At 47.9% G+C, this 15,848-nt stretch overlaps 5 protein-coding genes across 5 annotated transcripts; 4 read left to right on the top strand and 1 right to left on the bottom strand.

The window, feature by feature from the left end:
• Nucleotides 1-38: 38 nt before the first annotated feature.
• N7483_007666 (histidine phosphatase family protein) lies at nucleotides 39-1,736 on the top strand (the record flags this gene model as incomplete). The annotated part of the gene is made up of 3 exons (XM_057091103.1): nucleotides 39-642; nucleotides 699-828; nucleotides 890-1,736. The coding sequence occupies 3 exons, from the start codon at nucleotides 39-41 to the stop codon at nucleotides 1,734-1,736; spliced, it is 1,581 nt and encodes a 526-aa protein (XP_056945844.1).
• Nucleotides 1,737-2,651: 915 nt separating this feature from the next.
• Nucleotides 2,652-4,560, top strand: N7483_007665 (putative MFS transporter; the record flags this gene model as incomplete). Its single annotated transcript, XM_057091102.1, has 7 exons — nucleotides 2,652-2,882; nucleotides 2,940-3,051; nucleotides 3,111-3,373; nucleotides 3,424-3,766; nucleotides 3,822-3,884; nucleotides 3,946-4,150; nucleotides 4,209-4,560. The coding sequence occupies 7 exons, from the start codon at nucleotides 2,652-2,654 to the stop codon at nucleotides 4,558-4,560; spliced, it is 1,569 nt and encodes a 522-aa protein (XP_056945843.1).
• A 1,224-nt stretch (nucleotides 4,561-5,784) lies between these two features.
• N7483_007664 (uncharacterized protein) lies at nucleotides 5,785-9,652 on the top strand (the record flags this gene model as incomplete). Its single annotated transcript, XM_057091101.1, has 2 exons — nucleotides 5,785-6,258; nucleotides 6,341-9,652. 2 exons carry the CDS (start codon nucleotides 5,785-5,787, stop codon nucleotides 9,650-9,652), a joined length of 3,786 nt encoding a protein of 1,261 aa, XP_056945842.1.
• A 1,093-nt stretch (nucleotides 9,653-10,745) lies between these two features.
• On the top strand, nucleotides 10,746-12,411 carry N7483_007663 (uncharacterized protein; the record flags this gene model as incomplete). The annotated part of the gene is made up of 2 exons (XM_057091100.1): nucleotides 10,746-10,961; nucleotides 11,065-12,411. The coding sequence occupies 2 exons, from the start codon at nucleotides 10,746-10,748 to the stop codon at nucleotides 12,409-12,411; spliced, it is 1,563 nt and encodes a 520-aa protein (XP_056945841.1).
• A 530-nt stretch (nucleotides 12,412-12,941) lies between these two features.
• Nucleotides 12,942-13,777, bottom strand: N7483_007662 (glutathione S-transferase family protein; the record flags this gene model as incomplete). The annotated part of the gene is given in 3 exon segments (XM_057091099.1): nucleotides 12,942-13,181; nucleotides 13,193-13,496; nucleotides 13,608-13,777. The coding sequence occupies 3 exon segments, from the start codon at nucleotides 13,775-13,777 to the stop codon at nucleotides 12,942-12,944; spliced, it is 714 nt and encodes a 237-aa protein (XP_056945840.1).
• Between the last annotated feature and the right edge of the window lie 2,071 nt (nucleotides 13,778-15,848).

Below are 15,848 nucleotides of genomic sequence, written 5' to 3'. Positions count from 1 at the left end.
ATCAACCTTAGAAGTGTACCCGCTCCTCTTACACAACAATGAAGAATCTCATTGGAGTCACGCTAATCAGCGCTGCTGCTGCGACTGCAACTGCGACCGCGAGCTCTTCAACTGTGCATGCATCCCAACCCACAGGAGCTACATATGCATCTGGTTTTGACATGACCAAGAGTTGGGCCAATCTGAGTCCTTACAAAGACGCAGACGGCTTCAACATTCCTAAGGGTGTACCACAAGGATGTGAACTATCCCAGGTCCACGTTCTGCATCGCCATGCCCAAAGATTTCCCACAGCTTACCCCTTAGATGGAGATGGCATGGGAGATTTTGCAGCCAAGCTCGCAAATTATAGCAAGGCTCACCCGGACAGCACTTCAGCTACTGGGCCCCTGAAATTCCTCAACAATTGGGAATATATCCTGGGTGAGGATCTCTTGCTGGAGAATGGGGCGGCTACCGAAGCTACTTCCGGGGCAAACTTCTGGATCAACTACGGTAGACTGTTGTACCGTGCCGGTCGGAAAAACCTAGCTGCTTGGAGTACATCTTTGAATGTTTATTCAAACGGTACAGCCCGGCCCACACCCGTTTTCCGTACCACCTCCCAGGCACGTATCCTGGAGAGTGCTCGGTGGTGGCTGAGTGAGATATTCTATGTCCCACGCAAACGACGAACTGCACACTGACATTTTGACTAGGTGGATTTTTTGGTAACAGTGGTGCGAATACCTCCTACGACCAATATGACCTTGTCATTATCCCTGAAGAGTATGGGTTTAACAATACACTGGCTTCATATGAGGCTTGTACCGGTGATATGAGTGAAGGGTAAGCGACATACTGCCCATTACACAGAAATGACATTCGTGTGACTTACTAATGGGAATAGCGATAACGCTGCTGAGGTATTTGTCTCACGGTATACTAAGGATGCTCGATCACGCCTGTCATCTTACCTGCCTCGCGACTTTAATTTGACTGCCTCCAATGTACTCGCCATGCAAAACATCTGTGTCTATGAGCACACGAGTCTAGGCGGCTCATCTTTCTGCTCTCTCTTCACCGAGCAGGAGTGGAAGGACTTTGAATACAATGTCGACGTGCAGTACTATGGTGACTATGCCTACGGTTCGCCTACTGGCCGTGCTCAAGGCATCGGTTATGTACTGGAACTGGCTGCTCGACTGCAACACAAGCTCATTACTTCGAGTGACACTAGCATCAACTATACCTATGATGACAATCTTGCCCAATTTCCTTTCGGTCAACCATTCTATATGGACATGTCTCACGATGATATTATCTTGTCTGTTATCAACGCCCTGGGCCTCAGCTATTTCAGGTATGGTCCTAATGGTCTACCCGGTGACGTCGACCATGCACCAAAGCGCAACTTTTCCCTGAGTCAGATGACTCCATTCGGTGCTCGAATGATATCTGAGATCTGGACCTGCCCTCAAAACACCTCTTTTAGCACCCTGGATCCAGTGCTTATCTCTAACCCCAGTCTCCAGTCAAAGCAGAGCACCACAGACTACATCCGATTTGTACTAAACAGCGCACCCTTACCCCTCAATGGCCTTGTAGGATGTGAATCTGCCAACGAAGGCTTCTGTCCTGTCGAGCAATTTTTGCGTGGGGTACCCACTCTCAAGCGCAAGGCCGAGTACCAGTGGTCATGCTTCGGTAACTATACTACTGGCAGCCAGGTTGCTGATGGGGTCCCTGATTCTTAATCAGTTACATGTGGAGGTGGAGATCGAAATCAACATTTTACATATGAGTGCGAGGGACCTTTGATTTAGCTGCATAGGCTCTACAGCTTCCTTCAAATGTTCCTATTGGGCACAGATTCTCCTGCGAATTTCTTCAAAGACTGTAACCCATTAACCGAAAATCTCTGTTTTAAGAACCACTCACAATATCGGAGCCTGAATGTTACATACCCACTGACATCCATGATCTGACTCCGATTTCACAAGTCCCGAGAGGAAATTTCAATCAAGACGCGCGGTCTCATAGTGAAGACGTTGAAAACATACTACGGAGGGTAGACCATGATGACATAACGCCATGTGGCCATGCCTACCTACCTAGTAGATTAAAGGCCAAGAACTCACGCAGCGGAAACGCACTCGGATCTTGATACCCCGTTAGCAAAGCCAAGACTCGAAATATCCCAGAAATCTAAGACAAATTAGCTACCACTCCGCTGAGAATTACTTGGCATCAATCTTGACCCAGTAAAAATTCCCCGACGTTCCTCCGGATCAAGGAGCTAAGCCAGAATGACAATGCGGTATTTCCTTTCAAAATAAGTCGCCGCGTCCTACCATCTTATCAGATAGTGAGACGGAATTTAAAAGCTCCAAAAAACTGTGGTGGGTCGAGCTTTTTACGTATGGGATTGGTTCGGTGGTGAATTTTGGGGTAGTACTCCGATTTAAGCTTGTTCGGAGGCTGCCCGTTATCTGATTTACACCTTATTTCTATCTGATTTTGCTCGTGTTGATCCACTATGAGCATGTTTTTCTCTCTTATTTTTCTTGGCTTTGTGATGGGAAGGATGATCCTTTTATTTATAAGTAACTATGGGACCAGCATGCACGTCGTTTTTCGTCAATTCCTTTTGACAGCTATATTGACCACCCATGGCGAGCAAGGAGATCCCCAAGTCGGCAATAAACGAGGTCTCTGAACTTCTGTCGGGTGACACGCAGAGTTCTAAGTCAGAGGTGACCGCAGGACCTGACCCAAATGATGGGAAGAGGCCGCCTCCACTGGCGGCAAGACTGTTCGCAGTAGCCTTGATTTCATGCATCAGTTTTGGGTCGCATTGGAGCTCCGGTGTCACAGGCGCTATGAAGACAACACTCAAGAAGGTAGTTTATATGACAAAATTTGTTTCAAGTTGTCTTTACTGACAGCGTTTGTGCCAGGAATTGGACATCAACAATGTACAATATTCGCTGTTGGAAGCTAGCGAGGACTTTATGGCCACGGTCCTACTCATACCCAGTGGTTTTATTACTGATAGACTGGGCGGTGCTGGTAAGGATTCCCCAAACACACTTGAGTATCAACTCGCTAACTTATTCTTCTCTGTGCAGAAATGATTGTGTACGGAAATATCGTTTATACCCTCGGATCTATACTCGTGGCAGCTGCAGCAAGTGTGCGATCTTTCGACTTCATGATTGGAGGACGCATCATCTTGGCATTTGGTGACATCGCAACACAAATCGCGCAGTACAAGATGTTCTCTTCTTGGTTTGCTCCAAGCAACGGTTTCGCATCTACACTGGGGTTCGAGTTAGCGATCGGAAAGGTTGGCGGGTTTGTTGGCAAATCCACTGCCAACATCATTGCGAAGGTGAGTTATGTGTCAAGGCCAATGATACAACCAAGACTGACAAAGGATAGAATACGGGAAATTTCGCTTGGGTGTACTGGACATCGGTCTTCATGAACCTTTTCACCAATGCCGCGACCGTAGTATTCTGGTTCTTCAATAAATATTGCGATCGCAAGTTCAAGGGACGCCGAGATAATGCAACCAACGAGCAATTGACAGAGAAGAATAAGAAATTCGAGTTCGAAAAAGTCTTCCAGCTTCCTTGGATGTTCTGGGCTATTCTTGGCTTCTCGCTTTTCCAGACCAGCGCGGCATTGACTTTCAGCACAAATGCCACGGAGCTGGCAGAACAGCGATTTAATGTTAGTGCTATTAAGGCTGGGTGGTACAGTTCACTCTCGGAGTATGCAGGTATGTAACACGCGATCAATTTGGCAATTTTTCAACATACTGATTGGTTGCGAAGGATGTGTTTTGGTCCCTTGCGTGGGAGTTTTCATAGATGTTCTTGGCCATAGAGCTTCAGTTAGTACGTTGAGATGTCTAGCCTATATACTTCGAAGTGCACACGCTAACAGTAACCTGAATAGTGTTTATTTGCGGTCTTGGTATGATGCTTAGCATGGTTCTGCTGAACTTCGCTCTATCGACAGCTGGTACGGGTGCCTCGTTCGGTATCTATGCCATTGCATTGTCATTTGGCCCAACGTCCATCATTGATGGTATCCGTACTACACTCTGGCACCAATCTGTGTTTGGGTCAGCATACTCTCTCAAAGTGACCATGAACAATGCGTGAGTAATTGTGACAGTCGATTTGTATCATGCCATATCCAGCTGACCAGTGTCGCAGTATGAGTATCATTATTCGGATCATTACGGGAGTTCTACAAGATGCGGATGATAACTCCTACCGTCGTGTGGTACAAGTGTACCTCTTCCTGGCAGCTGCAGCTTCCGTTGTGGGCGGCGCACTCTTGATCGGCTCATTGGCGAGCCGGAATCTGGCACCATTGCAATGGTCTCGAAAGAAGAGACTGACATCAGGGGCGGAAATAATCCAAGCCAACCGTGAGCGTAGTTTGGTGACACATGCTCATCGTACTCGGCTGATTTCTATCGGATGTTTTGGGGCTCTTCTTCTGCTGGTTGTGGGCGGATGGGTGGCGTATATTTGGGGGGCTGCCACAGGTCACAATTCTTAGAGATCAGCAGTACTGTACTCCGAGTCTCTTCAAGATGCAACTGATCATCCCAGTAGATGCCGGCCCAATGTACCGGTACCTGACGGTGATGATCAGTCCCTAGGGGAATATGCTTATTTCGGGTATCGGTACACGTTCCAGAAAATTCGTCTTTGCCACCGCCACCTACGATGGAGGCAACAACCAAAGGTATTCACCACCACATAATTTGGGTGGCGGCAAAGAGCGCTAGTAAACCACACAAGACGCCCTGTGACGCCGTGGCTGAGAGTATACCGCTAGTCAGCCCCTAATCCGGAGAGCTGCTGCACTGGCCCACATTAGGTCCGATATTGTTGGAATAGGGATATTGTCAAAGAAGCGTTGAAGTCGACTCTGATGTCGAATACCGATTAGACATGATTGTACGCAGTTTCTTCTTCTCACCGGGGAGTCTTTTTTTGTGAATTATCTGCCAATGCTTCCTGGGTGTGTGTGTGTGTGGGGTGGAACTTTGATCCACTGTTCCTGATTATTGAAATTGGTGGCCTGAGGCTCGAACATCGAAATTTCGTGATTTGTTGATCCTCCCGTGTTCTGTTCTTGGATACACTTCCCCTGTTCCACACTCTGACTCTATAACCAGCATGGATCATCATTCGTTCCCAATTCATGGATCCAATTGAGATGGACACCATATGTGGGTTGAACGTTGTTCACGATCCAAGGGGGAGAGCACAGTTATGTATGCTCCCCTCCTTTGCTCGGGAGAGCTTATGAAGCTGTGGAGACCAGATTACCAGCCGATCAACTCACAATGCGCATTGCCCTCCACCTCACTAACCAGATCGACAGGATTCATTCTCCCTCACTGGTTCACTCCTATCCCCACCTGACAGACGGGCATCCCTGTGCGGCACCCCCTTCCCTGCTTGACCATGGTTCCCGTTTCATCTGTCTTCCTGAGGGCTAAGCAGTGGGGTTATGGCTGGGGTTGTCCACTTTTTTTTCTGACCTTTGCAACTCTCGACCGCCGTGCATCTTGCAGCCTGTTGAAGATCAGACCGCTCTAAGCGTGTGGGTTCAGAGTCCAGAACTCCGTCAAGAAAGCTGGTCGAGTTCTCTCCCTGCTGTTTCTTCGTCTACTTCCTACCTCCCACCCCCGGTTCACCAGCCTACGCTACAACCTTCGAGCACTAAGGATGCAGGACTGTGTCCTTATTGCTGCGGCACCGATCGAATAACATGGAACCGAGTCGAGCGGAACAGAAGAGCCGCCATAACGCAGATCGCCGAGTCAGAGAGCTTTACCGCTACTATCAGCCCGTTGCGCCTTGGGCCCCAATTCCATCATGGCTGATTTCAGGTGATGCTTTACCATCGGGTGGCTTATTGGGAACGTCCCCAGTAAACACTCCGCCAAATCAAGATAGCTCGGGCGACTCGAACAGCAGCAGCACTTCACGACCAGCAACCGCAGTTGGCCCAGAAGGGCTTGTACTGGGCACGTCGAATAATACATTGACGGCCTTTGCACAATTGGCAGCGTTACGGCTCAATGTGGAACGGGCTTTTATTTGCGTGCTCGATCGAGACAAACAGTATATGTTGGCAGAAGCGACCAAATCTCTCAATTTGAACGACCAATCACTTCATGATAAGCAGGATCAGCTTTGGATGGGGTCTACTGGGAGCCGCAAAGCGTGGAGTGTGTGCCAGGTATGTAAATGTCTCCCGGGGTACTTCAGTGTTTTGATCTGTATTTTTTTTTGGACGTAATGCTGATATGTAGGTTACATAGGATACCGTTGCCTTATCATCGTCGGACCGTGAAAATGCCCATTATCAATACCTGGTTGTCAATGACATGACCGAGAAGGAGCGCTATAAGCGACTTCCATTCGTTGAAGGCGAACCGAAATTCAAATTCTTTGCGGGAACGCCGTTGACAACTGACAACAATGTCAATTTGGGCTGCTTCTTCGTCCTAGACACCAAACCACGCGACGGATTGACTGGATTGGAAAAAGATACACTCGGATCATTGTCTATGCTGGTGATGGACTATATGAAGATATGTCGCCAAGCATCAGAGGGTCGACGAGCTGCGCGTCTCTCAAGGGGATTGAGCTGTTTTGTCGAGGGAAGCTCAAGCTTCGTTGACTCCGTTGACCCATCCCGCGCCGACAGCACTAGGCCATTCTCTACGACTCCACCATCCACCAACAATCGAGTCAGCATGTTTGGTGATTCTAACCAATCTCGAGAAAGGAATAGCGTTGAGCACGGTTCACAAGAAGGCTCACAGGATAATGCATCTCACATGGCTTCGCACAGCCCGCCAAATGGCCGGTCCTTGAGTAACGGGGCACGTTCCTATAGCTCAGGCGCTTCGGAATCCAAACTCGACACAGGGACTTCTGGTGGGGCAAGTTCCCTTCCAGAGTGGATCACAAGCAGCAGCCGTAACCAACTGCCACCAGATGATTCCCAGGGCAACTCTTGGTGTTTTCGCCGTGCCGCAAACCTGCTTCGCGAAAGCCTTGATCTCAGCAATGATGGTGGTGTTGCTTTCTTTGAGGCGAACAATAGCCCTCTGCTTGATGTGGATAGTGGGAGTGATTGCTCTACTGAATCAAGTGGGCCTTCTTCCCTCCTTTCATTGTCCACCAATGATATGCCATTTTCATTCGGACACTCCGAATCTCTGTCTACACCTGTTGCAAATCTTGATCGATCATTCCTGGCGGTGCTGCTTCGGCGCTATCCCAAAGGCAAACTTTGGTCCTTCAATCAAGATAGAATAATATCCTCATCCGATGACGATGACCAGAAATCTCGTGATGGCGCTTCTCCTATCCCAAATCGATCCTCATCAGGCGCTCAGTCATTCAAGTCGGTTTCTAAGCGACGAAGAGCGGCGGAGAATACCATCCTCAATCAATATTTCCCAAATGCCACACAAATCATTTTCGTACCCCTATGGAATGCAGTGAACTCTCAGTGGTTTTCAGGATGCTTTTGCTGGACCACTGAGGAGACACAAGTTTTCACATCTGCAGTGGAACTTAGCTCTGTCATGGGATTTGGAACGTCAGTTATGGCGGAGTACAACCGTATTGAGTCACTCATCGCAGATCGCCAAAAGGGAGATTTCATCGGCAGTATCTCACATGAGCTTCGCAGCCCGCTGCATGGCATTCTAGCCGCAGCTGAGTTTCTGAACAGTACTCAGCTAAATGAATTCCAAAACTCCCTACTTGAAACAGTCAATGCATGTGGAAGGACACTTCTGGACACAATGAACCAGGTTCTTGACTTTAGCAAGGTTGTTTCGCTTGAACGGACTTGGAAGTCCATCAAACGGAGGAAAGAGTCTCCGCTTGATTTTAAAGGAACAGACAAGCTGTCATCACATTTGGATACCTATGTGGCTACCGATATCGCCATACTCGCTGAGGAGGTCGTGGAAGGCATTTGTCTGGGGCATGCATATGGCCAAAACTCGAATGCCGCTGCTGACATGCCCGTGGTCATGCCTAACCATGTCCTCAAGCCTCAGAATTCCCAGTGCAAAGTGGATGTTTCCATCGACATTGCCCAAAATGATTGGGTATATCGAACTCAACCTGGAGCTTTGCGCCGGATCATAATGAATCTGTTCGGAAATGCAATGAAATACACCGATCAAGGACGAGTCACTATTAGCTTGGAGGCTTCCAGTCATTCAGAGGGGCGTTCGCGACGTCAAGGTCTTGAAGACCATGTGACGCTCACGGTTACGGACACTGGACGTGGCATATCAGAGGAGTTTTTACGCGGAAAACTGTATACTCCATTTGCCCAAGAAGATTCACTTGCAGTGGGAACAGGACTTGGTCTTTCTATCGTTCGCAGTCTAGTCAAGGCCTTGAACGGTCACATTCGCATCCGCAGTCGCCCTGGCGAAGGAACCATCGTTCGCGTGTCTCTTCCATTGGCACGCCCAGTAGGCGAGGAAAGCCCACCGGTCGAACCACATGCGTACTATACGCAGCAAAGGGAAATTCTCATGCAAACACTCTTCGTTCAGGAAGGTTATCCTGACAGGAAAGTTGCCTTTTGGGGTACGGACCCTTCCAATTTGTCAGAACCTTGGGTTGACATTGCTCGGTATATGACCGAATGGTTTGGCCTCGAAATTGTCCGCTGGCCTCCCCTCATGCCTATCGATATTCTTGTCGTTCAGGAGTCCGACCTACCTGAGTTGCGGCGCACCATGTCTGCGAATCTTCCGGCGCTCCTGATCCTTTGCAAGAGATCGATCGATTACACCCTAGCTCGCTCCGAGTGGCTACCTCTTTCCTCATCCGTTGATATCATTCGGCGACCATGTGGGCCCCATAAGTTAGCCCGAAGTCTACTCAAGTGTCTTCAGCATGGCCAGCCAGCGGTTGTCACGCCGGCCTCTGTCATTAGCAACCCGATGGATCTGCCAATACGTCATGCACCCGAATTCCCTGACATCGAATCTCCTGAACTCACGTCTCCCTTAACGTCACCCACAGAGCTGGCTTCCATAGAATTTTCCGCCAATGGTCCATCATCGGCAGGAGCGTCACTCAATGCACCCTCCGTGATAAACGCACCGCCGGCTGCCAACGTTGCCGCGCCTTTACCGGCTCCTCTGGCACAAAGCGCTGTGGGTCCCCTGCGACCATCACGTGTTCTAGTTGTTGACGATAATCTGATCAACCTCAATTTGATGATGACACTTCTGAAGAAGCGCAAGCTTACCGTCCTAGAGGCTGCTGAGAATGGCAAGCTGGCGGTTGAGGCAGTCGAGCAGCTTTCAACTGGCTTTGACATTGTTTTCATGGACATGTCAATGCCGGTGATGAATGGATTCGAGGCCACCCGTGCCATTCGTTCCTTGGAGAGAGACCAGGATGGCCGTGTACCAGCTATCATCATCGCTCTAACGGGACTGAGCAGCTCCCGTGACGAATCCGAAGCACTAGCGTCTGGTGTCGACATGTTCCTCACCAAGCCGGTCTCCTTCAAGGAGGTCTCACGTCTTATTGATGAGTGGGAGAAGAATGGATTGAAGCATGAGAGAAAATCTGCCGCTTAACCTCTTAGCGAACTTGGAATCTGCGTCTATATGGGATTCCTTTTTCCTGATAAATTTCCATCGGTTTAAGACTTCTACCACACCCTGGATGGTGCTGGGACTGGCGACAATCTACCTTTCTTTCTCTCCTGTCCATCTCCCAAGTCTTCCTCATCCACTTTTACATACCCTTCTCTTCCTTCAGTCACGAACCACACGCACATGACACTTTACTCCCTTCTCGGGTCCCATCATCGACTCTCGGGATTCATGCACACGAATTTACCATGGATATGAGGTTGTTGGCAGGATACACGAAAGCCGCAACCGGCGTTTAACTTGTCTTTTTATGATATGCCCAGCGTTTGCAAGCTTGGATGATCATGTTTTAGTATTGTCACCATGTTCTTGAAACCAAAAAAATGCTCTGAAACTACAAATAGTGAACAGCTTTCCTTTGTCGACGCAAATTGGAACTGGTGCGGGCTTTATGAATATAATGAAAAAAAAATCAATAATATACAACTTGATGTCGATGGCAGTTGCATCTACTTCAAATAACTGAGATCCATTCTTTGCTTTCCATGTAAGTAGCTGACCCCTTCTGTAATCTACGATACTTGATCATATTTGAATCCTCGTCAAATGTTAGAGTGTTCTTCGCCTCATAAGCACTTGCGGAGCCATGATGACATGAATCTTGGCATATTCAGGAATGAGAATACGCCGTCGGTCGCAATGCCGGCAGTAGGGCCAGGAAATTCCTCTTGTTATCCGAGAAAGATAATGTCCAAACTTATCTCTCTCATTGAAGTTCCTCTTACTATCTGGTAACGCGGGGAACCCCGAGTCGCTTTTGTAATGCTGAAACAAGGCTGGAAGGCAACTCGGCAAGGATCTTATCCCCCCCGTGGGAACTCCGTCGACACAACCCTATAACCGACTTGGCGATCGACGCCTGAAGTTTCCTTAATTAAAACAAAAGTACGGAGGGAAAATATTTTCCGGGGCTAGGCACTCGGAGATAACGTTCGTCAGCTTGTTAGCGGCGGACTTCTTTTCGCATTTTAGGGCCCTGTTGTCCTTATGGACCCTGAACTCTTCATGGCTCAAAATGCTAGCCGCGTCAAAGCAATCCAGAATGTCTGGAGGACACGATGCCAACCTTGAAGATAAACCACACATCTTCACTTCAATATATCGAGAAAGACGAGTCGTTCTTATCTCACTTTTTATAGCCTTCGCCCAATTCCAATGGGGATATGACTTATCTGCTGCCTCGGGATTTCAAAGTATCCCGGGCTTCCTTGCCGTATTTGGCTATGTTGATGTATGTTCTCTCAATCGCGAATAAGACAACTTGAACTTGAAGTTAGCTTATCATTTCACATGTCCGATTTTTCAAGGTTAAACAGTAGTGACTCTTATCTTAGCCAGGTACCTCCACGGGGTACAATTTACGAACATCAGTCCAGACTCTGATTCAAAGCTTCATCCAACTCGGAGGGTTGATCGCCTGTATCTTCATTTTCAAATTCGGGACTGCGATTAGTAACAGACAAGGAATATGGATTGGATCTGTCTTCTCCGTCGTTGCCGCGATCTTGCAAATCACCAGTACTAATCTCGCAGCTCTGTACGTTGGGAGAATATTACTTGGTGTATCGACCGGCTTCTACATGACATACTCCGCTACCTATATGGGCGAAATCGCACCGACACATGTCCGCGGTTCGATTATCGGTCTTGCGACTTTCCAAACATCGTTCGGCTCGTTAATGGGGGTGCTCGTTGACAAATTCACCACTAAATACCACTCTCGGACTTCGTACCAGATCCCTCTTACGGTGATATTAGCCGTGTCTGTGACGCTTGCTTGCGGACTCGTCTTCCTACCCGAAAGTCCACGCCATTATATCAGAAAGAACTCGGAGGAGAAAGCCAAAATATCGATTCGAATGCTGCGTGGAACACTCAACGATGCTGAAGTCGCGGCGGAGGTATTGGAAATCAAAGAGACATGGCTCATGGAAATGGAGATGACCGATTCAGTCCGACTCATCGATGCTTTTCGCGCCGGAAACCTGAAACGAACCATCCTGAGTATTTGTTGCAGCATCGGGCAGACAGGGACTGGCGTTGTTTTCTTCACAAGCTTTTCAGTCTACTTCTATGCGGATGCCGGTGTATCAAATCAATTCTTGTGGATCATCGTTAGTCAAGCAGTTGGTCTCACTGGGTGCATGGCCGGGTTCTTCATGATGAGATTCGTTGAAAGACGTACACTTCTGGTGGTTTGCTCAACTATAAACGCCCTCATCATGATTGTCATCGCAGCTGTCTACACGAGACTCAGCAACAATTCATATACGGCCGCACAAATCCTGGTTGCAATGGGGACCCTCTTCAACTGGGTCTATGGTATGGGTCAAGGCCCAGTTCTGTGGGCCTTAACGGTGGAGATACCAGCACAGCATCTCCGATCGAAAACTGTCGGTCTTGCGACTGGGGGTAACTATGTTGTTGGCTGGTTAGCGACTTACTGTACACCCTACTTCATTAATCCCTCGGCAATGAACTGGGGTCCAAAATATTGCTATATTTGGGGAGCGAGCAATTTTCTAATAGCAGTCTGGGCTTGGTTCACCATCCCAAATGTGAATGGTCAAAGCTTGGAAGAGATCACGAATTCGATGACGGCGTTGAATCCAGGAAGGGATAAGGGAAGAAAATCCAGGAGAGAGGATGCTCAGCAGTTGGCCGAATTTGATAATGACTGACGGTGGCCCAGAGGAAAATTTCAATTTTTCACAGTTCAAAAGTTCGAATCGCAATCCTTTTCAATCTTGGAAGTTCATGATGTTCAAGTTCGAGTTCTGAGTCGGTTCAATTTCAAGTTGTGGATGCTCTATATATCTCCACTACCGGACCGCACCAGCACTACTAGTAGTAGGACTGGAGACTGGATAACGACTCGGAAAATTCGTAGATGGGTTGATCACCACTATTGTGGGACTGAAATGAAGTATATCGGAATACAATAAGCCGAAAATCCCGAAGTTATGAATGTTGAGATAGCTCAAAAGAGGAGGATGATAGTGTTGGCGTCAACTGTGCAAGTCGGCGGGTGGGCACTAAGCCAGCGGGAAGGGATCGTCCAGTGGGCTGGATAATTACTTGGAGACGCAAAGTATGATGATCCTCGACATGCATATTTATCCACAGACGTAAAAGCATTGATATTCCTAAGTAGCTAGATCAGTAATTCCTCAACTCGAGTACACTTGGACTTGAGTCCAGTGCTCGGAGACTAGTCTCTCTTCTCCATGAAGGGAAGACACGCATTGTAGACCTGGTCAAAACCAGGGTACTGGACCAATCTCTGAAAAACACTCTCCTCGATCGTCCTTGCACATTGGAGAACACCCGCGATGAAGAAATCCGCATAGCTGGGTTGTTCACCGAGAATGAACGGACCCTGCGCACTATTGGTCAAAAGCAAGGTATTCACTTTCTGCATATCGGGATCAATAGCCCTCCAGTTCTCCTCCTCTTTATCACCATCGAGAAGAGTGGATGGCCAAGGGTGGCCTCGCGTGTACGACGGAAGAATTGCTGCGATCGAGGAGAGAAGATTTTGTACTCGCGTGGCATGACTGAGTTGCGGAATGTTGACCATGCTACCGTGCGGGCCTCAGTCTGGATCTTCGTTCCCAACTCTGATACCATATTCAGCGCTGGCTCTGGGCAGTTCGACTCCAGGAACTCAGATATGGGATCCGAGCCCATCATGTAAGTGTTGCTAGGAACATGCTGGATTGCTGGGACTGTATATTTGGTTTCTGATTCGGGGAGGGGAAGACCGCTGGATGCCAAGGAGTTCGTCAGAGAACAGCCGACGCATATGAAGATAATCTGTTCCGAGGACGAAGGAATACCGGGGGGGGGGTGAATTTGAAGCGGAAAAGTCACTCACAGCGCTTTCATGGTTGGCTCGATGTCTGGAAATTCGATAAAGATCGTTCGATGGGGGATCTTCTTGTAGTTGAGGATCATGCGAATACGCCAGGCTACTGGAGAAAAGCAGAGGTTCTTGACACAAGCTAGATCATACAAAATGATCTCTGGTTGATTTTCGGTGGACATGATGGATGTGGAAGGTATACTGTATACTGGACAGGAGTCCATGGGTCGAATCCATATCTGTGTCGACTATATCATGGTTTATATACCCCATCTCATATCGGGGGGGCCTAATAAAGGAATTAATATGGGATCGGGGGCCTAATTAATTTAAAGGTCAAGTAATCCGTACCCATCTTGGAAATACTAAGATATTGACATGTTTCTAAAAATAAAAATAAACTTGAAGCTATTAGGTCCGTGCATCGGGTTAAGTATAGACCTCCACATATATCCATGGATATATTGATCAACTTTTTCTTAGGATTTAATAGGAAAGTTTGGATTCCAAGGTTCGCGTGATTCAAAAATGGGGAAGGGCAATACATTCAATGTCCAATATCGAAGTTGACGCGTAGAGTATCAGGGAATGGGGAAAGGAAGACAGGCAGCCTCAGCTTGCAGTGAATGGAGAAGCCCAGGGCTTCAGACCTCTTGTGTGTGTGATAGTGTGACTCATTCTGATGTTTGCTACCTAGATAGGCTTCAGTGAATGGTGAGGAAGCGAGGATCAGACCAAGTTCGTTTGCCAATTAAGCGAGATCAACTTCTCGCCTATAAATAACGCGTCCCCCCCCTCTCTTTTCTTTCTCTTCCTTCTTCACATCTCTTCCTCTTTCTAATTTTCTCCCCTTGAGTCAACTCCAACTTTGTATCTCCTCTTCTCTTTCTTGTTCATCCTTCCTCCGCATGTATCTTCTCTTTTCCTGTGCACCCACCTGCCCACCTCCCCATTCTTGTCTTCTCCCTCTCTCGTGTTTGGATTCGAGCCCTTTGTAGCGCCAAGAACAGGTCTTCCCCGTTTTGAGAACTCTCGACGGTAATGCATCCCTTCGTTCACCTCCGCCATTGCTTTCTGGCTATCATAGTTCTGGGTTTGAGTCTCGTTGTTTCGCCTGGACGGTAGCTGGGGGTGCCGAGCTCTAGATGAAAATGCGGGCTCTACAATGTCACCACCAGGATTTGATCCCCTGAGGGTCGGCATCTGGATTTCCATAGATACAGGGAGTTGCATGGGCAGTCCCTGTTGTTGGTGGTTCAGTTTGTCGGCCCGCTACAAACGACAGTCGAGCTGGTTACGTGTCTCAGTACCTTGAATGCTGTTTCAGTATCGGTATTGCTTACCAGGCCGTTGGTTGCTGCTTTGAAACTCATTTGAACATCGGCCCCTCTAGCAGGTCTTGCACCCGCGAGGATGAGGGCAATTTTTGGAACACTTCGCTTGGCCTCTTTGCTTGCAAATGCCTCGCATCATCTCTGCCTTCGGGCAACCTTTTTTTTACCATACTGGGGACAGCGCCCCTTCACTGTGCTTTACGGCGCAACTTTGTTTTCTCTTTCCGTGAGTTGACAGTTGTTTTTCAGCTGTTCAGCCACACGGATTTTCTTTCTCAAGATGAGTCCCCTCTTTTTTCTCACTATGAAGATGACTTGGCTAACTGAAAGTGAGCGGTCAGGACACGACACTGAGCGCGACTGTTTGCTCAGTCCTCTTGATCAGGACAAGTTTGTTTACTGTTTATGTCTTCCAGCATCTGAAATATGCTTCTTCATTACCAGAGACGCGACTCAATCGTGTCGAGCATGTCATTTATCTACCTGTTTACCCTTCACTACCCAATCCAAATGCAATGTATTGAAGTTATCCAAATGTTCTCAAAGTTCAAGTTGATGTTTCATAAAGTCCATCGTGATGTACATCATGTACTAGTAGTCCACGGGTGTCTCAATCCTTTGTTATATATTCTCGGACCATCAACTTGAACTTCAACTTGAAGTTGGACTTGAATCATACTACTACCTATTCACGATCAACTAGAAGTTCTCTCTCTCTTACCACGTCTCGATTAATTTATTTGTTCTTTATCCCCAGATCTTTCTCACCAAATGATAAGGTTGACCCACATTTATTTTGACCCTGGCGCATCGGAGTTTTGATCCTTTTGAGGCGCAGTGGATCTGAACCCACACATGGAACTGCCCATGATGATGGAGTTAATTCTCGACTGGATCCTGGAAATTCATAGTGAATTAT

Source organism: Penicillium malachiteum, assembly GCF_028827825.1.
Source record: "Penicillium malachiteum strain IBT 17515 chromosome Unknown utg000003l:1.0-4950554.0:1.0-4952489.0, whole genome shotgun sequence".
NCBI lineage: Eukaryota > Fungi > Ascomycota > Eurotiomycetes > Eurotiales > Aspergillaceae > Penicillium > Penicillium malachiteum.
Note: the sequence above shows the minus strand (reverse complement) of the source record. Positions and strands in the feature narration are given on the sequence as shown.